The sequence below is a fragment of the Macaca thibetana genome, chromosome X, assembly GCF_024542745.1.
Source record: "Macaca thibetana thibetana isolate TM-01 chromosome X, ASM2454274v1, whole genome shotgun sequence".
Lineage (NCBI taxonomy): Eukaryota > Metazoa > Chordata > Mammalia > Primates > Cercopithecidae > Macaca > Macaca thibetana.
The window spans coordinates 148,528,662-148,545,448 of NC_065598.1; the positions used below are offsets into that span (position 1 = coordinate 148,528,662).

Here is a 16,787-nt window from a genome sequence, read left to right on the forward strand (position 1 = left end):
AGCTTCTCACCCCGCGGCCTCCCCAGCCCCACTGCCATTTCCTCCTCCCTCATGGGCCCCTCAATCTTACCATCCTCCCACTTCTGCCGGCACCTCCATGGACGGCCCTGACACAGGGGGAACAGTGCCCCAGCAGAAAAGCCCCAGGGTCGCCTGGATTCTCCTGCCTTCACCTCCTGCCCTGGGTCCAACACACAGTCTTCAGAATGCTGCCTCCTCAGAGCGCCTCTGGAATGCACCCGCCTCTCCCCATGCCCACAACCACCACTGGACCAGGCCTCCCCACATTCTCTGCCCCAGCACCACCAACTTGCAGTTGCCCATGGCGAGGCAAGTCCAAGTTCTCAAGCCTGACTACAGAGACCCCGCCTGATTTGCTGGCCTCTGCCACACCCTGGAAGCCAGCCGTCGACCAACCTTGTGTTCCAGCTGGTGGGAAACACTGGTTTTTTCTCAACTCCACGTGGGCATGTCACGTGCAGGCCTGGCCTGGGGTAGGCCTCAGCTCCATCTCCTGCCAATGCCGGCCAGTCTTCATGGTTCAAGGTCATGTAACCTGATGGTGAAGTGAAGGGGCCCTGTTGTTGACTCAGTCTTGCCACATACTGTGTGACTTTATTCAAGTTTCCTAACCTCCTGTGCCTCAGTTTCCCAGCCTGTGTTTGTTTCTGAATGGTGCCAGTGCCAAGCCCAAGCCTGGCATCCAGTAGGTGCTTCGTGCCAGGTTATGGAATGCCTGCCCGATAGGAGGGCGCTGCCTTCTCTCACCCGCTCCAGCCAAGTGCCCACAGTCAGTCCTCCATCATGCCAGCTGCGGCCAGCAGAGGGCAGCAGCGCCCTGCCCTGCGCCACTGGGCAAAGGGGCGGGCAGAGAGAGGTTGGGCTGCCTGGCCAGGCTTGTTGGGATGAGTCGGGCTGGGCACGATTGCATTGCGGGGAGGGAGGCTGGGGCTCCGTGAGACGTGCTCCTGGCACTGCCAGCTACTACTTGGCCCTTGCTGGTGGCCCGCCAGGTAGGCAAGAGCTGGGGCAGGCTTGGGCTTGGGGTGCCGGGGCTACCAGGCTTCAGGCCAAGGCAACAGGGTGTGCTTAGGCCAGGGGGAAGCAAGGGTCTCAGGGCCAACTGGCTGGGGTCAGGCAAGAGCTCTCGGGCGCTGGCCCAGCCTGACGACGGCATTAGGTGCCTGAGAGCACAATGTCCCCCAAGGGGTAGCCCTGGGGTTAGGAGGTGGGGAACCGTGTTTCTTCCCCGAAATGGGAAAGCCAGCACCAACCCCGGGCAGAGTACAGGGTAGAGAGGCTGCCCGCCTGGCTCCCCACCCCCACAGCCACCCAACTGGGCCAGCCAGGTGGCAGCAGTCCGGTGTCACCTTGTCCTGGAGCCCACTGCTGCCAGGCTGTGAGGGAGGAAGAGACCCCATCCCCAGTGCACCTGCTCCTGTGCCACTGGCCAGGGTGGCCTGTGAGGGTGACGGGGGGGCTAGCTGCTAGGTGCCCCTCCCTTCCCCACCCCCTGCACGGATGGCGTCTAGGCCAGCAGGATGGTGCTTCAGGGGCTGGGGTGGACAGCCCTGGCCCGTGGACCCTCTGCCTCAGCCCATCTCAACCAGCCTCCTCCCGTGGTCCTGCTTGCTGCCACCATGCTGTACCTGGCACCACTTCACCAGTCCCCAGGGGCAGGGCTGGGCCGGGGGTGTGGGGGAAGATCTTTTGGACAAAGGCAGGCATTGAGGGCCAGGACTGGCACTTCACCCAGGCCCCAAGGCTATCAGCCTTGGCTCTGAAGCCCGCCCCGTGCCCTTCACAGGGACCCAGGGGAGTCAGGGAGGGGCATGCTTAGTGACACAGGGGTTGCAGGGCCAGAGGGGGAGGGCTGGCTGGAGGAAACCCCGGCCCTTTGTCCCCAGATCCCGGGGGTGGCTCCCTGAGGGTGGGAAGTGGCAAGGAGCCCCCTGTCCAGAACAGCCCAGTGGGGGTGGCAGCACCAGCGAGTGGGGCCCCGGCCTGGCCTCTGGACAGAGGGAACATTGTTGTGGTGGAGGCAGGGCTGCCTTGGCCTGGCCACTATTGACAAAGCTGCCAGCTGTGAGGGAGCCCGGTCGCCAGGCCCTGGGCGCCACCCCCACCACCGCCCCTCCTTCCCCAGGCCAGCTCGAATGGGGCTGAGCCTCAACTATCTCCCTCCCACTCAGGACAATGCCCCCCACAGCCATCTCATGCCCATCACCACTGCCCTGGGGCAGCTGAACTGAGCGGATGTGCCACGCCACCCACGGGACCCCTCTGCTGCACCACTTCATGGTAAGTGCCCAGGCCCGGTGTCCCCAAAAATGTTCCTGGGAGGGGCAGGGTAGGGCAGGATGGCTCTGGCCAGGGCCCAGGACATACAGGCTGCAGTCTCCCTCAAGGCAGACACTGCCACAGATAGCCCGGGGTCTGCAGGAAATGTCCGTGCTCTTCCTGCCTGTGGTCCTGAGATAAGGGGCCTCTGGGCCTTCCTCCAGGCGCTGCTCTGCCCTGAGTCCCAGCGGCCCCACTCTTGGTTGGCATGTGACCACACACCCAGGGCAACATCTCTCTGTGGGGGACAGCAGGGGCCACAGCAGGGGCTGCTCTCACCTCTCACCCTCAGCGGCTCAGCCCCGGGTTCCCACCAGGCACACCCAGGAGCCATCTCCAGTCTGGCACCCCTCCCTGCCCCTTCCCTGACCCCTCCCCCGGCCAGATCTCCTGGTCTGCTCTTCTCCCGGGACACTGCCACGCTGAGGCCCCCTGTGCCAGGCCCTGAGAGACCCAAACTGCTGGGGCCCGTGGGGCAGGAGCAGGCCTCCCTGCACCTCTGCAGCCTGTGTTGTCTCTTGGCACCCCTGGCTTCTCCCAGCACCCCTACTGGCTCGCCCCAGTGCTTCCTCACCCCGGAGCTGGGCGCCAGCATGGAGCAGGCCAGCATGGAACTGACCCCTGCTCCTCGCTGACTTGCTCCTTGCTCAGCCCGCGGCTGCCTGGCTCTTTCCCCCAGCTGGGGAGGGTTCCTCCTTGCAGCCGGCCCTGGCTGTCCAGGGCAGGTTTTCTCTCCCTGTCCAGTCCCTTGGTGGCCTCACTCCTCTCACTCCACTTCCATCTCTCTTGTCTGGGTGGTGGGCGCAGGGACGCGTTGTGACACAGCTTCCGCCAGCCTTCCAGCTCCCATGGCCTCCCTCCCTCCCCTGCCCGCTCTGTGACTCAGAGTCCCTCTGTTAGCGCTCTTGCGGCTTTCCAGGACCTGCCCCCCTTCAACAATCTACATGCATATAAAGTAGGAGATAAAAGAATTCTCTCCTTGTGTGCTTGTGCGTGCGTGCGTGCACCCCTCCCTGCCTCTTGCTCCAGCTCTTGGACTCTGTCTTTGTCCCTCCTTCTGTCCTCCTCTCTCTGTGCCCCCTCTGTCTCTTTGTCTCTGCTCACTCTCCCTCGCCCTCCATCTCTCTGCCTCCCCTGCTCCCTGGCCCTGAGCACCCTGGCCTCTCTCCACCCCGCCTTCCACCTTCCTCTGGTCTTCTATCTGCCTTGCACTCCCACTGCCCTGACCTGTGCCCTCTCACAGGCCCCCGTGATGGCTCGCCGGCCTCCCTTCGGCCTCTGCCTCCTCCTGCTGCTGCTGTCCCCACCGCCACTGCCCTTGACAGGGGCCCATCGCTTCTCCGCACCTAACACCACTCTCAACCACTTGGCACTGGTGCCTGGCCGAGGCACACTCTATGTCGGCGCCGTGAACCGCCTCTTCCAGCTCAGCCCTGAGCTGCAGCTCGAGGCCATGGCTGTCACTGGCCCTGTCATCGACAGCCCCGACTGTGTGCCCTTCCGTGACCCGGCTGAGTGCCCACAGGCTCAGCTCACTGACAATGCCAACCAGCTGCTGCTGGTGAGCAGCCGTGCCCAGGAACTGGTGGCCTGTGGGCAGGTGCGGCAGGGTGTGTGTGAGACACGGCGCCTCGGGGATGTGGCCGAGGTGCTGTACCAGGCCGAGGACCCTGGTGACGGGCAGTTTGTGGCTGCCAATACCCCGGGAGTGGCCACAGTGGGGCTGGTGGTGCCCTTGCCCGGCCAGGACCTCCTGCTTGTGGCCAGAGGCCTGGCGGGCAAGCTGTCGGCAGGGGTGCCACCCCTGGCCATCCGCCAGCTGGCAGGGCCTCAGCCCTTCTCCAGCGAGGGCCTGGGCCGCCTCGTGGTAGGCGACTTCTCCGACTACAACAACAGCTACGTGGGGGCCTTTGCCGACACCCGCTCCGCGTACTTTGTGTTCCGCCGCCGTGGGGCCCGGGCCCAGGCTGAGTACCGCTCCTACGTGGCCCGCGTCTGCCTGGGGGACACCAACCTGTACTCCTATGTGGAGGTCCCCCTCGACTGCCAGGGCCAGGGCCTCATCCAGGCCGCCTTCCTTGCCCCGGGCACCTTGCTAGGGGCGTTTGCCGCGGGCCCAGGGGGCACCCAGGCGGCACTCTGCGCCTTCCCCATGGCGGAGCTGGGGGCCAGCATGGAGCAGGCCCGGAGACTTTGCTACACGGCAGGCGGCCGGGGCCCCAGCGGCGCAGAAGAAGCCACCGTGGAGTACGGCGTCACGTCGCGCTGTGTCACCCTGCCCCTTGTGAGTGGCATGCCCTTCCACCCCCACTCCCTCTGTGGATGGCTAGCATCTTTCAGCACTGGGCAGGGGTGCCTGCCCATGGGAAGTGCCAGCCAACCTCTCAGCCAGGGGTCGGCTGAGTCTCCAGGTCTCCTGCCTGCTCTCCACCCGTTTCTTTCCACCTTTCTCCCTCTGGATGCTATGAGCTTGCCAGGTGCCCTGGCCCTTCAGCCCTGATTGCTGGGCCTTGGGATCCTCCCAAGCCAGGGTGCCTGGCTCTCCTCCCGCTGGCACCCTGGGCATGCCCCCTGACTGCCTCTTTGCCCTCTTCCGGGGGCTGAATCTCTGCTCCCTGTCATGTAGGACTCCCCCGAGTCGTACCCCTGCGGCGACGAACACACCCCCAGCCCCATTGCCGGCCGCCAGCCCCTGGAGGCCCAGCCTCTGCTGAAGCTCGGGCAGCCGGTCAGCGCCGTGGCAGCCCTCCAGGCAGACGGGCACATGATAGCCTTCCTAGGGGACACCCAGGGCCAGCTGCACAAGGTGAGGGCCTGGCCTTGCTGTCTGGCTGGGTGTGCCCCTGGCCACAGAGGCTCAGGGAAGCCCCCAGAAACCTCCACCTCTTAGCCCACATCCCACAGTTGGGTTGGGGGGCTTTGCCACACAGTGACGGCTGGTGGTGGCTCACGGTGAAGGTAGCTGGGGTGGCTGGGTGAGGTGGGCAGGGTGTGGTGCCTCCTGGTGACCTTCCTGTCTCCCCATAGGTGCCCTCCCACCTGGCAGAACTGTCCCTGGTACGCAGGGCCTCACCCAGGGTGCCGCTGCTGCCCTGGTATCATGGTTCCCTGGAGAGTGTCCCAGACCTGAGGGTGCTGAGTGGGGGAAGCGATGTGTCCTCCCTCGATGGCCCAGCAGGAAGGGGAGCTGGCTCTAAAAAGGAGCCCCCACTGGGAGGAGGGCGTGTCCCTTGAACGGGCAACCTTTGGCCATCTGGCCCAGCCTTGTCCTTGTCCCCCCACTCAGGTCTTTCTCCACGGCTCCCAGGGCCAGGTTTACCACTCCCAGCAAGTGGGGCCTCCAGGCTCAGCCATCAGCCCAGACCTGCTGCTGGACAGCAGTGACAGTCACCTCTATGTCCTGACTGCTCACCAGGTGAGGGCCGTCCTGGGGCTGAAGGGGCCAGCACACGTGGCCCGAGTCTTGTGTCCATTGCCTCTCTGCTCTGCTGCCCCTCCAGGTGGACCGGATACCTGTGGCGGCCTGTCCCCAGTTCCCTGACTGTGCCAGCTGCCTCCAGGCCCAGGACCCGCTGTGTGGCTGGTGTGTCCTCCAGGGCAGGTGAGCACGGGGCCTGTGCCTAGGCTTGGGCCAATGGGTGGTGTGTGCCAGGAGGCTGCCCCTGGAAGCAGCCCTAGGTGCCTGTTGGAGAGACTTGGGACCACCACGGAGATCACCCATCCTGCCCCATTTCACTGAGCCGTGAATCTGGTTGGCACCCCCCTTTTCCAACACCACCCAGCCTGTGGGCTCCTCATCCCAGCAGCCCCAGCCAGGGTCCAGGACCCCCACATAGCTGCCCTCCAGCCCGTGCTACACCCGGCATTCCCAGGAATCCTTTAAGGCAGCCCTGAGTCACTTTGCGTCCCTCAGCCCAGTCACAGCTCCTTTTTGGCTGGAGCCCATGCCTCGGCCATGAGGCCTGGCCTGCTTGGCCCCTTTCTCTCTGGGCACAATCCCCTTCACACCTCCTGCTCATTGCACCCCACCGCACTCCAGCTGGGCCGGCCTCCCCAGCCCCGTTGTCGGTCATGCTTGGAGTCTAGGACCCCCACGGTGACCTGATAGGCCCCTGCCTGGCAGGTGTACCCGGAAGGGCCAGTGCAGGCGGGCGGGCCAGCCGAACCAGTGGCTGTGGAGCTATGAGGAGGACAGCCACTGCCTGCACATCCAGAGCCTGCTGCCGAGCCACCACCCCCGCCAGGAGCAGGGCCAGGTAAGCCGCCCACCACCACTGGGCCCTCTGGGCAGCCTGACCACTGCCTGGAGCATGAACCTGCTTCCCTTCGTCTCTCTCCCATGGTCTCTGCTGCCGCCCCCAGCAGTGGCCGCCCCCTCTGCTCTGGCTCCATCTCCCTGTTTCTCCCTGCTGCGTCCCAGGTCACTTTGTCTGTCCCCCGGCTGCCCATCCTGGATGCAGATGAATACTTCCATTGTGCGTTCGGGGACTATGACAGCTTGGCTCATGTGGAAGGGCCCTACGTAGCCTGTGTCACCCCTCCCCAAGACCAGGTGCCACTTAACCCTCCAGGCACAGGTGAGTGGCTCATGGGGTAGGGGGCTGGGGTGGAAGCTGGAGGGGGAATGAACCACCTGACCTGTCCTGCCCCCACTGTCCCCTCCCAGAACATGTCACTGTGCCCCTGGCCCTGATGTTCGAAGATGTGGCTGTGGCTGCCACCAACTTCTCCTTTTATGACTGCAGTGCCATCCAGGCCTTGGAGGCAGCTGCCCCGTGAGTCCCTGGGCCTGCCTCTTGGGGTAGAGGTGGTGACCGCAGAGGGCACTCAGCTGAGCAGCTGCCCTTCCCCTCCAGGTGTCGTGCTTGCGTGGGCAGCATCTGGCGGTGTCACTGGTGCCCCCAGAGTAGCCACTGTGTATATGGAGAGCACTGCCCAGAGGGCGAGAGGACCGTCTACAGCACCCAGGAGGTGGGTGGGCCCGACCTTCGGGCAGAGACAGGGCTGTCCCTTCTCCACCTTTCCCAGGCCCGCCCGGCAGTAGGCCCTTTGAGTTCTAAAGGGCTGAAGGCTCTCGTTTTCCCAGGTGGACGTCCAGGTGCGTGGCCCAGGGGCTTGCCCGCAGGTTGAAGGCCTGGCAGGTCCCCACCTGGTGCCTGTGGGCTGGGAGAGCCATTTGGCCCTACGCGTGCGGAATCTTCAGCATTTCCGAGTGAGCCGTCAGGAGGGAAGTGGGCAGGGCAGTGGGGTCTGCCAACAGCATGTCCACATTCCTGACAGCATCCTTCCCCAGGGCTTGCCTGCCTCCTTCCACTGCTGGCTGGAGCTGCCTGGAGAACTTCGGGGGCTGCCGGCCACCCTGGAGGAGACAGCAGGGGACTCGGGCCTCATCCACTGCCAGGCCCACCAGGTGAGAGGCTGCCCTCCAAACCCTCTTGTCCCCAAGCTTCCATAGACTCTCAGGAGTCTGCCATCTTTGTGGAGAGCCTGTTTGGGGCCCACTGCCTCTGTCCCTGGGCCCCAGTGTTGGGGGAGAGGCAGGGAACAATCACATTAATTCTAGGGGGTGGCCCAGAGGAGACAAGAGTCAGAGGTGCCCTGAGTGGGCATCCAGCCTGACCCCACACTCTGCCCACAGTTCTACCCCTCCATGTCCCAGCGGGAGCTCCCAGTGCCCATCTACGTCACCCAGGGCGAGGCCCAGAGGCTGGACAACGCCCATGCTCTTTATGGTGAGCCTGAGGGCAGCCAGGCAGGCGGGGCAGTGTGGGTGGCAGATAGGAGGCACTCAGCACACTGCCTGACCTTCCCTAGTGATCCTGTACGACTGTGCCATGGGCCACCCGGACTGCAGCCACTGCCAAGCGGCCAACAGGAGCCTGGGCTGCCTGTGGTGTGCTGATGGCCAGCCTGCCTGTCGCTATGGGCCCTTGTGCCCGCCGGGGGCTGTGGAGCTGCTGTGTCCTGCACCCAGCATTGATGCGGTGAGCCCCCGCCTCTAGGGTTGAGTGCAGGTCTCCTGCTGGGGCCCCTACAGCCCAGTGGCCCACTTCTCCTGCCCTGCACTGTCCTATCCTCCGTGGTCAGACCAGCCCTACCCCAGGCCCCCAAACCCCAGCAGCTCGGTCTGGCTGGGTTGGTTGGCCGGCTGGGCACCCGGCACTGTAGAGTGGGGTGTGGGTGCGGGGGATCCCATCTGCCATAATTTGCCTGCTGCAGGTGGAGCCCTTGACTGGTCCCCCTGAGGGAGGCTTGGCCCTCACCATCCTGGGCTCCAACCTGGGCCGGGCCTTCGCTGATGTGCAATACGCCGTGAGCGTGGCCAGCCGGCCCTGCAGCCCTGAGCCCTCTCTCTACCGCACCTCAGCCCGGTGAGGCACTTGGAGGGTGAGGATGGGTGGGGAGGCCCTCAGAGATGGCCACCCAGAGATAAGGCAGGCCTGTGGCCAAGAAACCTGGGGCACTGGGTCACGGGAGGGGTGGAGAAGGTGTGCTCAGTAGCAGCTGGTGGGCTGTCCCCTGCGTCCCTGGGCCCTGAGCAGCTCCCAGGCCTCGGCTTTCCAGGATTGTGTGTGTGACATCTCCTGCCCCCAATGGCACCACTGGACCCGTCCAGGTGGCCATTAAGAGCCAGCCACCAGGCATCTCAAGCCAGCACTTCACCTACCAGGTCAGTGGCCTCCCAGGTGTGCAGGGGAGGGTGGGAGGGAGGGCCAGGAAAGGCAGGCGCCTAATGAGGATGTCAAGCTGGGTCTGCGGGGAGCAGGAAGCGCCGCTGCATGTCTAGGAGGGAAGCCACAGCATGTGAGTGGAGGCGGGCAACCAGGCCAGTCTGGGGCACGAAGCTCTCGGGAAGTGTTGCCCTGGGCATTTGGTGGCACCATTTCCCAGGCGGGAAGGCTGGGACAGGAGCAGTGGGGGCAGGGGCAGGTTCTGCTTGACCCATGCAGTGCCCCAAGGAGGCAACTGGACTTCAGAGTTCAGAGCTCCAGGTCTGGGGCTGCAAGCTGTGGTGTGGAGGAGGCTGTCCCAAGGGGGAGAGACTGGCCGTAAGGATAAAAGAGCCCCACTCCTACTCCCCATGTGGCAGGGGTGGGTGGGAGGAAGCTGCCCAGCGTGCAGTGGCCTCTGGAAGGAGGGTGTGGTCCACTTTGGCCCCAGGAGGTGAAGCCCAGAGATGACCTGCGCTTCAGAACCGGAGGACCTTGGGCATGGCCCAAGGGGGTGAAAGGGCCAAGCTGGGCTGCCTTGCCTACCCAGCCCACGCTGTTCCCCAGGACCCTGTCCTGCTGAGCCTGAGTCCTCGCTGGGGTCCCCAGGCAGGGGGCACCCAGCTCACCATCCGAGGTCAGCACCTCCAGACAGGTGGCAACACCAGTGCCTTCGTGGGTGGCCAACCCTGTCCCATGTGAGTCCCAGCCTGCTGCCTGCCGTCGAGTGGTGGGCACTCCCATAGGCCTCAGTGTCCTTTCTACATGGCGGGGGTGGGGGGTGGTTCATTCAGAGAAGTGCTTGCTGTGGCCACCCCCAGTGGTCCCTGCCCTTGTCAAGACAGGCTAAGTAGGGCTTCTCTTATGGGGGCTGGGCCAGGGCTGGGCCAGGGCTAGGGTAGAGGGGTGGTAGTTAGAGCCAAGATGAGATATCCCGCTACCCATCCTGCAGCCTGGAGCCAGTGTGTCCGGAGGCCATTGTGTGCCGCACCAGGCCCCAGGCTGTCCCAGGAGAAGCAGCGGTCCTTGTGGTCTTTGGCCATGCCCAGCGCACACTGCTCACCAGCCCCTTCCGCTACACCGCCAACCCCCGGCTTGTAGCAGCGGAACCCAGTGCCAGCTTCCGGGGGTGAGGGTCAGCCCACAGGCCAGCCTGTGCACCAGGCAGGAGGGAAGGTGGGATGGGGGCTGGGCTGTGCTGCCCACCACCCACCCACACCCGACTGCCATCCTGGCACAGGGGTGGGCGGCTGATCCGTGTCAGGGGCACCGGCCTGGATGTGGTGCAGCGGCCCCTACTGTCTGTGTGGCTGGAGGCTGACACAGAGGCACAGGCTTCCAGGGCCCAGCCCCGGGACCCAGAGCCAAGGAGGAGCTGTGGAGCCCCTGCTGCGGATCCCCAGGCTTGTATCCAGCTTGGTGGGGGATTGCTGCAGGTGAGCCCCTCACCAGCAGGCAACAGGGCTGTCCCTGACCATGCCCATGCCCGGTGGGGAGGGGGAGGGCAAGCTGCCATGCCCCTGGCAGTGCATAGCGGAGCCCAGCTCACTCCACCTGCGGCCGGCCCCACAGTGCTCCACCGTCTGCTCTGTCAACTCGTCCAGCCTCCTCCTGTGCTGGAGCCCTGCTGTGCCAGACAGGGCCCGCCTGCAGCGGGTCTTCTTCACCCTAGACAACGTGCAAGTGGACTTTGCCAGCGCCAGTGGGGGCCAGGGCTTCCTGTACCAGCCCAACCCCCGCCTGGCACCCCTCAGCCACGAGGGGCCTGCCCGCCCCTACCGCCTCAAGCCAGGCCACATCCTGGATGTGGAGGTGAGGGCCATCTCCAACCCTGCCCGCCAGGCTGCTCAGGCCGCCTCTGTGGGGACCAGTGGCTTAGGCTCCCATGTGTGTCCCAGGGTGAGGGCCTCAACCTGGGCATCAGCAAGGAAGAGGTGCGCGTGCACATCGGCCGCAGCGAGTGCCTGGTGAAGACGCTCACGCGCACCCACCTGTACTGCGAGCCGCCTACGCACGCCCCGCAGCCTGCCGATGGCTCTGGCCTGCCACAGTTCGTGGTGAGTCCGCACCCTGGGTGGGCAGGTGGGCCAGGTGCCGCCGGCATGCACTCAGGAGTCTTGCCCACCCAGGTGCAGATGGGTAATGTGCGGCTGGCCCTGGGCCCTGTGCAGTACGAGGCTGAGCCCCCGCTGTCTGCCTTTCCCATGGAGGCCCAGGCAGGCCTGGGCATGGGTGCTGCCGTGCTGATTGCCGCCGTGCTCCTCCTCACCCTCATGTACAGGTGAGACCCGCCCACCCCCAGCACACTTTCCTCCTCGCCATTGGCAAGGGTACCCCAGCAGGCGGCCAGCCTGGCCCTGGCCCTGGCTGATGCTGATGCTGACCCTGGGCTGCAGGCACAAGAGCAAGCAGGCCCTGCGGGACTACCAGAAGGTGCTACTGCAGCTGGAGAGCCTGGAGACCGGCGTGGGGGACCAGTGCCGAAAGGAGTTCACAGGTGGGTGCGGAGGCAGGGGGGACAGGGTGCCCACAGGGCCTGAACTCACACCTCAGCTGCTCCTGGCCTGCAGACCTCATGACGGAGATGACCGACCTCAGCAGCGACCTGGAGGCCAGCGGGATCCCCTTCCTGGACTACCGCACCTACGCCGAGCGCGCCTTCTTCCCTGGCCATGGCGGTTGCCCACTGCAGCCCAAGCCTGAGGGGCCAGGGGAGGACGGCCGCTGCACCACTGTGCACCAGGGCCTCACGCAGCTCTCCAACCTGCTCAACAGCAAGCTCTTCCTCCTCACGGTGAGGGCCTCGTGGCAGGAGTTCCCGGTGGGCAAGGAGGTGGGGCTGGGGAACTGCTGGCCTGAGACAAATGTGGGGGAAGAGTGGGGCTTCCCGGGATGAGCCTCCAACCCTTGCCCAGCTCATCCACACCCTGGAGGAGCAGCCCAGCTTTTCCCAGAGGGATCGCTGCCATGTGGCTTCGCTGCTGTCGCTAGCACTACACGGCAAGCTGGAGTACCTGACTGACATCATGAGGACCCTGCTGGGTGACCTGGCAGCCCATTACGTGCACAGGAACCCCAAGCTCATGCTACGCAGGTTGGCCTTGACCTGGACCCAGTGGCGGGGGTGAGGGCTCGCCACAGACCTGCCCTCATCGCACCCTGGGCGGGCTCTGTCCAGGGGTGCGGGGGGCCAGGAAGCCCCAGAAGGTTGCGGGAAAGAAAGTGAGATGTCCTCAGCAGGGACACAGGCACAAACGCCTGACCCTGTGGCCGGCTCTCCGCAGGACAGAGACCATGGTGGAAAAACTGCTCACCAACTGGCTGTCCATCTGCCTGTACGCCTTCCTGAGGGTGAGGGGCACTGTCCCGGCTGCCCCCAGCCCCGAGTGGCAGACTCCTCCCCTCCCGCCATGTGGGGGCTGCTGCCTGCGCCCTACCTGACCAAGGCCCAGCAAGGGGGGGCTTTGGAAAGGGAAGGACTTTGAACCCTCTCCCGGGCTGGAGGCGAGGCAGAGGCGAGAAGGGCTGCCATCCATCCCCTCACTTGGCTGATGCTGGCTCATCTTGGCAGTGCAGGAGGTGGCCGGTGAGCCACTGTACATGCTCTTCCGGGCCATCCAGTACCAAGTGGACAAAGGCCCCGTGGACGCCGTGACAGGCAAGGCCAAACGGACCCTGAATGATAGCCACCTGCTGCGGGAGGACGTGGAGTTCCAGCCCCTGACACTGATGGTGCTGGTGGGGCCTGGGGCTGGCGGGGCCACATGCAGCAGTGAGGTGCAGCGCGTGCCGGCCCGGGTGCTCGACACAGACACCATCACCCAGGTCAAGGAGAAGGTGTTGGACCAAGTCTACAAGGGCACCCCCTTCTCCCAGAGGCCCTCAGTGCATGCCCTAGACCTTGGTGAGAGAGCCAGCCCTGCCCACCCACCCCAGGGACCCTTCCCTACCCCTCCGGCACCTGGAGACCCTCATCTGTGCCTTACTATGAGCGTGGGGCATGGAGAGCAGGCTGTAGACTATCTGCATCCCTGACCCCCTCCAGAGTGGCGCTCGGGCCTGGCTGGTCACCTCACCCTGTCGGATGAAGACTTGACCTCCGTGACCCAAAACCACTGGAAGAGACTCAACACTTTGCAGCACTACAAGGTGTGAGCAGTGGCAGGGCAAGGCAGGGCAGGGCGGGGCTGGGGCGGGGAGGTCGAGGCAGGGCAGGGCGGGGCTGGGGGCAGGGCAGGATGAGGCAGGGCAGGGTGGGAGCAGTGTAGGCGCCTCACCAGGGGTCAGCACAGCCTCTGCTCCCCATCTCTGCCAGGTCCCAGATGGAGCAACAGTGGGGCTCGTCCCTCAGCTGCACAGCGGCAGCAGCATCTCCCAGAGCCTGGCCCAGAGGTGCCCCTTGGGAGAGAGTGAGTCCCTCCGGGTCGGCCCCGACCTGAGGCCACTGGAGTCCAGGCTGGACAGGCAGAACTCCTGGCCACGCATCTGCCTCAGCTTCATCCCCCACCCCACCGAGATCTTCTGCCCATCTCTCCTTCCTTTCTTCCAGTCCCCACCCTGCCCCACCTTGTCAGGGAAGTGGACTGGGCATCCCAGGCCAGCGGCAGGGGGCATAATCCTGAAGCCAGGCTCCTGTGCCCTCAGACATCCCCACGCTGGAGGATGGCGAGGAGGGTGGGGTGTGCCTCTGGCACCTGGTGAAAGCCACCGAGGAGCCAGAAGGGGCCAAGGTGCGGTGCGGCAGCCTGCGGGAGCGGGAGCCAGCGAGGGCCAAGGCCATTCCGGAAATCTACCTCACCCGTCTGCTGTCCATGAAGGTTGGTGCGGCCCGGGCGGCTGGGCCTGAGAGGAGGCTCAGCCACGGGCCCCCGACCGAGCCAGGAAGTGGGAGGGGCAGAGGCAGCCTGGGCCGTGGATGGCCCCCACACCCTGCCCTCCACATGGCCCTTATCCCCTGCCTCGCAGGGCACGCTGCAGAAGTTTGTGGACGACACCTTCCAGGCCATTCTCAGTGTGAACCGGCCCATCCCCATCGCTGTCAAGTACCTGTTTGACCTTCTGGATGAACTCGCAGAGAAGCACGGCATCGAGGACCCAGGGACCCTGCACATCTGGAAGACTAACAGGTGCCTTTCCTGCTGCCCCACCCCTGCTGTGCACATGGTCCACTGAGTCCCAGAGGGACCACGACATTCCCAGGGTGGATGCACCCACCTGCGGTCTCTGGAACTTACAGGAAGATCTAGGGCCCAGGTCACCTGGGCCACCAGGCCAGCTTCCAGTGGCCCCTGGCCCCAAGTGTGTTGCCAGTAGGCTGGAGCGCATGGGGTGGAGATCACGATGGCGGGCCAGGGCCTCAAGCCCACGCCCGCCCTGCACCCCCAGTCTGCTGCTGCGGTTCTGGGTGAATGCCTTGAAGAACCCACAGCTCATCTTTGATGTGCGGGTGTCGGACAACGTGGACGCCATCCTTGCTGTCATCGCCCAGACCTTTATTGACTCCTGTACCACCTCGGAGCATAAAGTGGGCCGGGTAAGAGCAGTGCCAGCAGCAGCTGGCAGGGGCTTGAGGAGGAAAGTATTATGGGGGAAGCCTGGAGGGCTCTGCGCAGAGCTCTGGGTGGGCGGTGGCAGCGTAATGGTGGCACCTTCACCTCCTAGCTCATGCCTAGCGCCTTCCCTCCCTCTGGAGCAGGATTCCCCAGTGAACAAACTGCTCTATGCCCGGGAGATCCCACGCTACAAGCAAATGGTGGAAAGGTGGGTATCAGAGGCATCGGGGCTGCGGAGAATGGGGGCTGCCCCACCCCTAACTAAGTCTGTTCCTCCAGATACTATGCAGACATTCGCCAGAGCTCTCCGGCGAGCTACCAGGAGATGAACTCTGCCCTGGCTGAGCTCTCCGGGGTGAGGCATGGCCTAGGGGGTGCGCCTGTCCACATGTGGGTGGAAAGACTAGCAGAGGGGGGACTGGGCTTGAGGACCAGGCTGGGACCTCACTGCCCCCCTCCACATGGTGCCCCCAGAGCTACACTTCTGCTCCCCACTGTCTGGAGGCTCTGCAAGAACTCTACAACCACATCCACAGGTACTACGATCAGGTGAGGCCCAGGGCACTCCAGAGGGGAGGCGCAGCGGAGCGGGAGGCCCGTGGACCCTCCCGGCGGAGCAATGGTGCCAGCCCATGCTGGCGGGGCCCAGGCTGGGGAAGGGACTCGGCTTTCATTCAGATTTCCCAGGAAGACCCCAGGCAGCCCCCACTGGATCCCCAGGCTCCTGCAGAGATGGAAGCAGGGTGGGTGGCCCTGGGCCAGCAGGCAGAGGAGCAGGCTCAGACAGGCACCTTCCTCTGCCTGGGCAGATTATCAGTGCCCTGGAGGAGGACCCTGTGGGCCAGAAGCTGCAGCTGGCCTGCCGCCTGCAGCAGGTTGCCGCCCTGGTGGAGAACAAAGTGACTGACCTGTGAGCTCCGGCTCAGACAGCAGCAAGCCGGATCCACCACCACCGCAGTGCCTTATGACCCCGGAACCGAGCCAGCCACTGAGGGGAGCTGGCAGAGCCTGGGGGCGCAGGGTGCACAGCCAGGCGCTGTGCCCAGCAGTGGGCTCCCTGCCTGCCACCTCCCCTGCCAGCCCACCCACCTTCCCCCCACCTGGGATTATTTCTAATTTATAAGGACCCCCCCTTCTTCCCCCTCTCCCCACTATATTTATTTGCCTGCTGGAAAATCACATCTGGAAATAAAATAGAAATATGTCTTTATTTTGAGATGGAGTCTTGCTCTCTCAGGCTGGAGTGCAGTGGCGCGATCTTGGCTTACTGCAACCTCTGTTTCCCGGGTTCAAGCAATTCTCCTGCCTCAGCCCCCCGAGTAGCTGGGATTACAGGCGTGTGCCACCACACCTGACTAATTTTGGTATTTTTAGTAGAGACGGGATTTCCCCATGTTGGTCAGGCTGGTCTCAAAACTCCTGACCTCAGGTGACCTGCCCGCCTCAGCCTCCCAAAATGCTGGGATCACAGGCATTAGCCACCACACCTGGACAGAAATGTCTTTTTACAAAGGGCGCAATCCCCAGCCCCTGCTTTTCCCTGCAGGAGCTGACTCAATGCTCTCCTGACTGAGAGCCCCTCAGCCCCATGGCTATGACCTGCTACCCACAAAGAGAGGCCATCAGGTACCCGGGCTTCACTTTCCCTCCCACTCCCTGACCTCGCTGGCCCCTCCACCAATGCGTGGCCCACCCCTACCACTTCACGGACACTGGTACAGGAACACTGCACCAATATCTTACGACAAGCACCCTCTCTGCCAAGCCCCCCCCCTTCACTGGGACTCCTCTGTCGGGCCCCAGCTGGCCTCTCAGCTCCACTCTCACCCCTCCATTCCCTTGTCCTTCAAGTGGCCAGAGTAACCTTTTGCTGAGCAGAAACTCAGTGACCACTCCCCAACCCCATATCACCCAAGCTCCACATTGAGCCAACAGACCCCAGGCCTCCAGTCCTTGCCCCCAAACCATGCAGCAGTCATGGCCAGCACGTGACAGGCTGGAACGCGTCTTGGCTGCAGGCCTTGCCCCACTGTGCCCTGGGTTACCGTGGATGCTTCTGGGGACCCAATTTCTCCTGGTCTCTCAGTCACCACCATACTCATGGAGAAGTGGCTATGGGCTTGCTTGTCCCCAGCAGCGAGCAGCTTCCTGCTGCCTCCCCCATGTCTGGCTATGGAGCAGCCCA

General features: G+C 64.4%; 1 protein-coding gene across 4 annotated transcripts; it reads left to right on the forward strand.

Moving 5' to 3' along the window:
- Positions 1-889: 889 nt before the first annotated feature.
- Positions 890-15,816, forward strand: PLXNB3 (plexin B3). Of its 4 annotated transcripts, none has more exons than XM_050775292.1 (36): positions 890-1,013; positions 2,193-2,301; positions 3,584-4,624; positions 4,967-5,146; positions 5,627-5,755; positions 5,841-5,941; positions 6,464-6,596; positions 6,761-6,917; positions 7,007-7,115; positions 7,197-7,311; positions 7,427-7,552; positions 7,634-7,750; positions 7,979-8,072; positions 8,155-8,324; positions 8,560-8,711; positions 8,905-9,010; positions 9,618-9,748; positions 10,003-10,179; positions 10,291-10,486; positions 10,623-10,862; positions 10,949-11,107; positions 11,180-11,331; positions 11,447-11,547; positions 11,621-11,844; positions 11,966-12,144; positions 12,335-12,401; positions 12,627-12,954; positions 13,096-13,199; positions 13,366-13,459; positions 13,695-13,867; positions 14,016-14,176; positions 14,436-14,583; positions 14,746-14,810; positions 14,882-14,957; positions 15,077-15,151; positions 15,412-15,816. In XM_050775292.1, the coding sequence occupies exons 2-36, from the start codon at positions 2,257-2,259 to the stop codon at positions 15,514-15,516; spliced, it is 5,730 nt and encodes a 1,909-aa protein (XP_050631249.1). In that variant the 5' UTR covers positions 890-1,013; positions 2,193-2,256; the 3' UTR covers positions 15,517-15,816. The 4 variants fall into 4 exon arrangements, with proteins under 4 accessions (XP_050631249.1, XP_050631251.1, XP_050631250.1 ...); XM_050775294.1 differs by having other exon boundaries at positions 15,077-15,138; XM_050775293.1 differs by having other exon boundaries at positions 11,186-11,331.
- Positions 15,817-16,787: the final 971 nt, after the last annotated feature.

Bases quoted from the DNA above. Each gene is read 5' to 3' on its own strand.
- PLXNB3 (XM_050775292.1), top strand. From the start codon at position 2,257: ATGTGCCACGCCACCCACGGGACCCCTCTGCTGCACCACTTCATG. The intron at 11,845-11,965 runs GTGAGGGCCTCG...ACCCTTGCCCAG, and splicing joins GCAAGCTCTTCCTCCTCACG to CTCATCCACACCCTGGAGGA. The intron at 12,145-12,334 runs GTTGGCCTTGAC...GGCTCTCCGCAG, and splicing joins CCCAAGCTCATGCTACGCAG to GACAGAGACCATGGTGGAAA.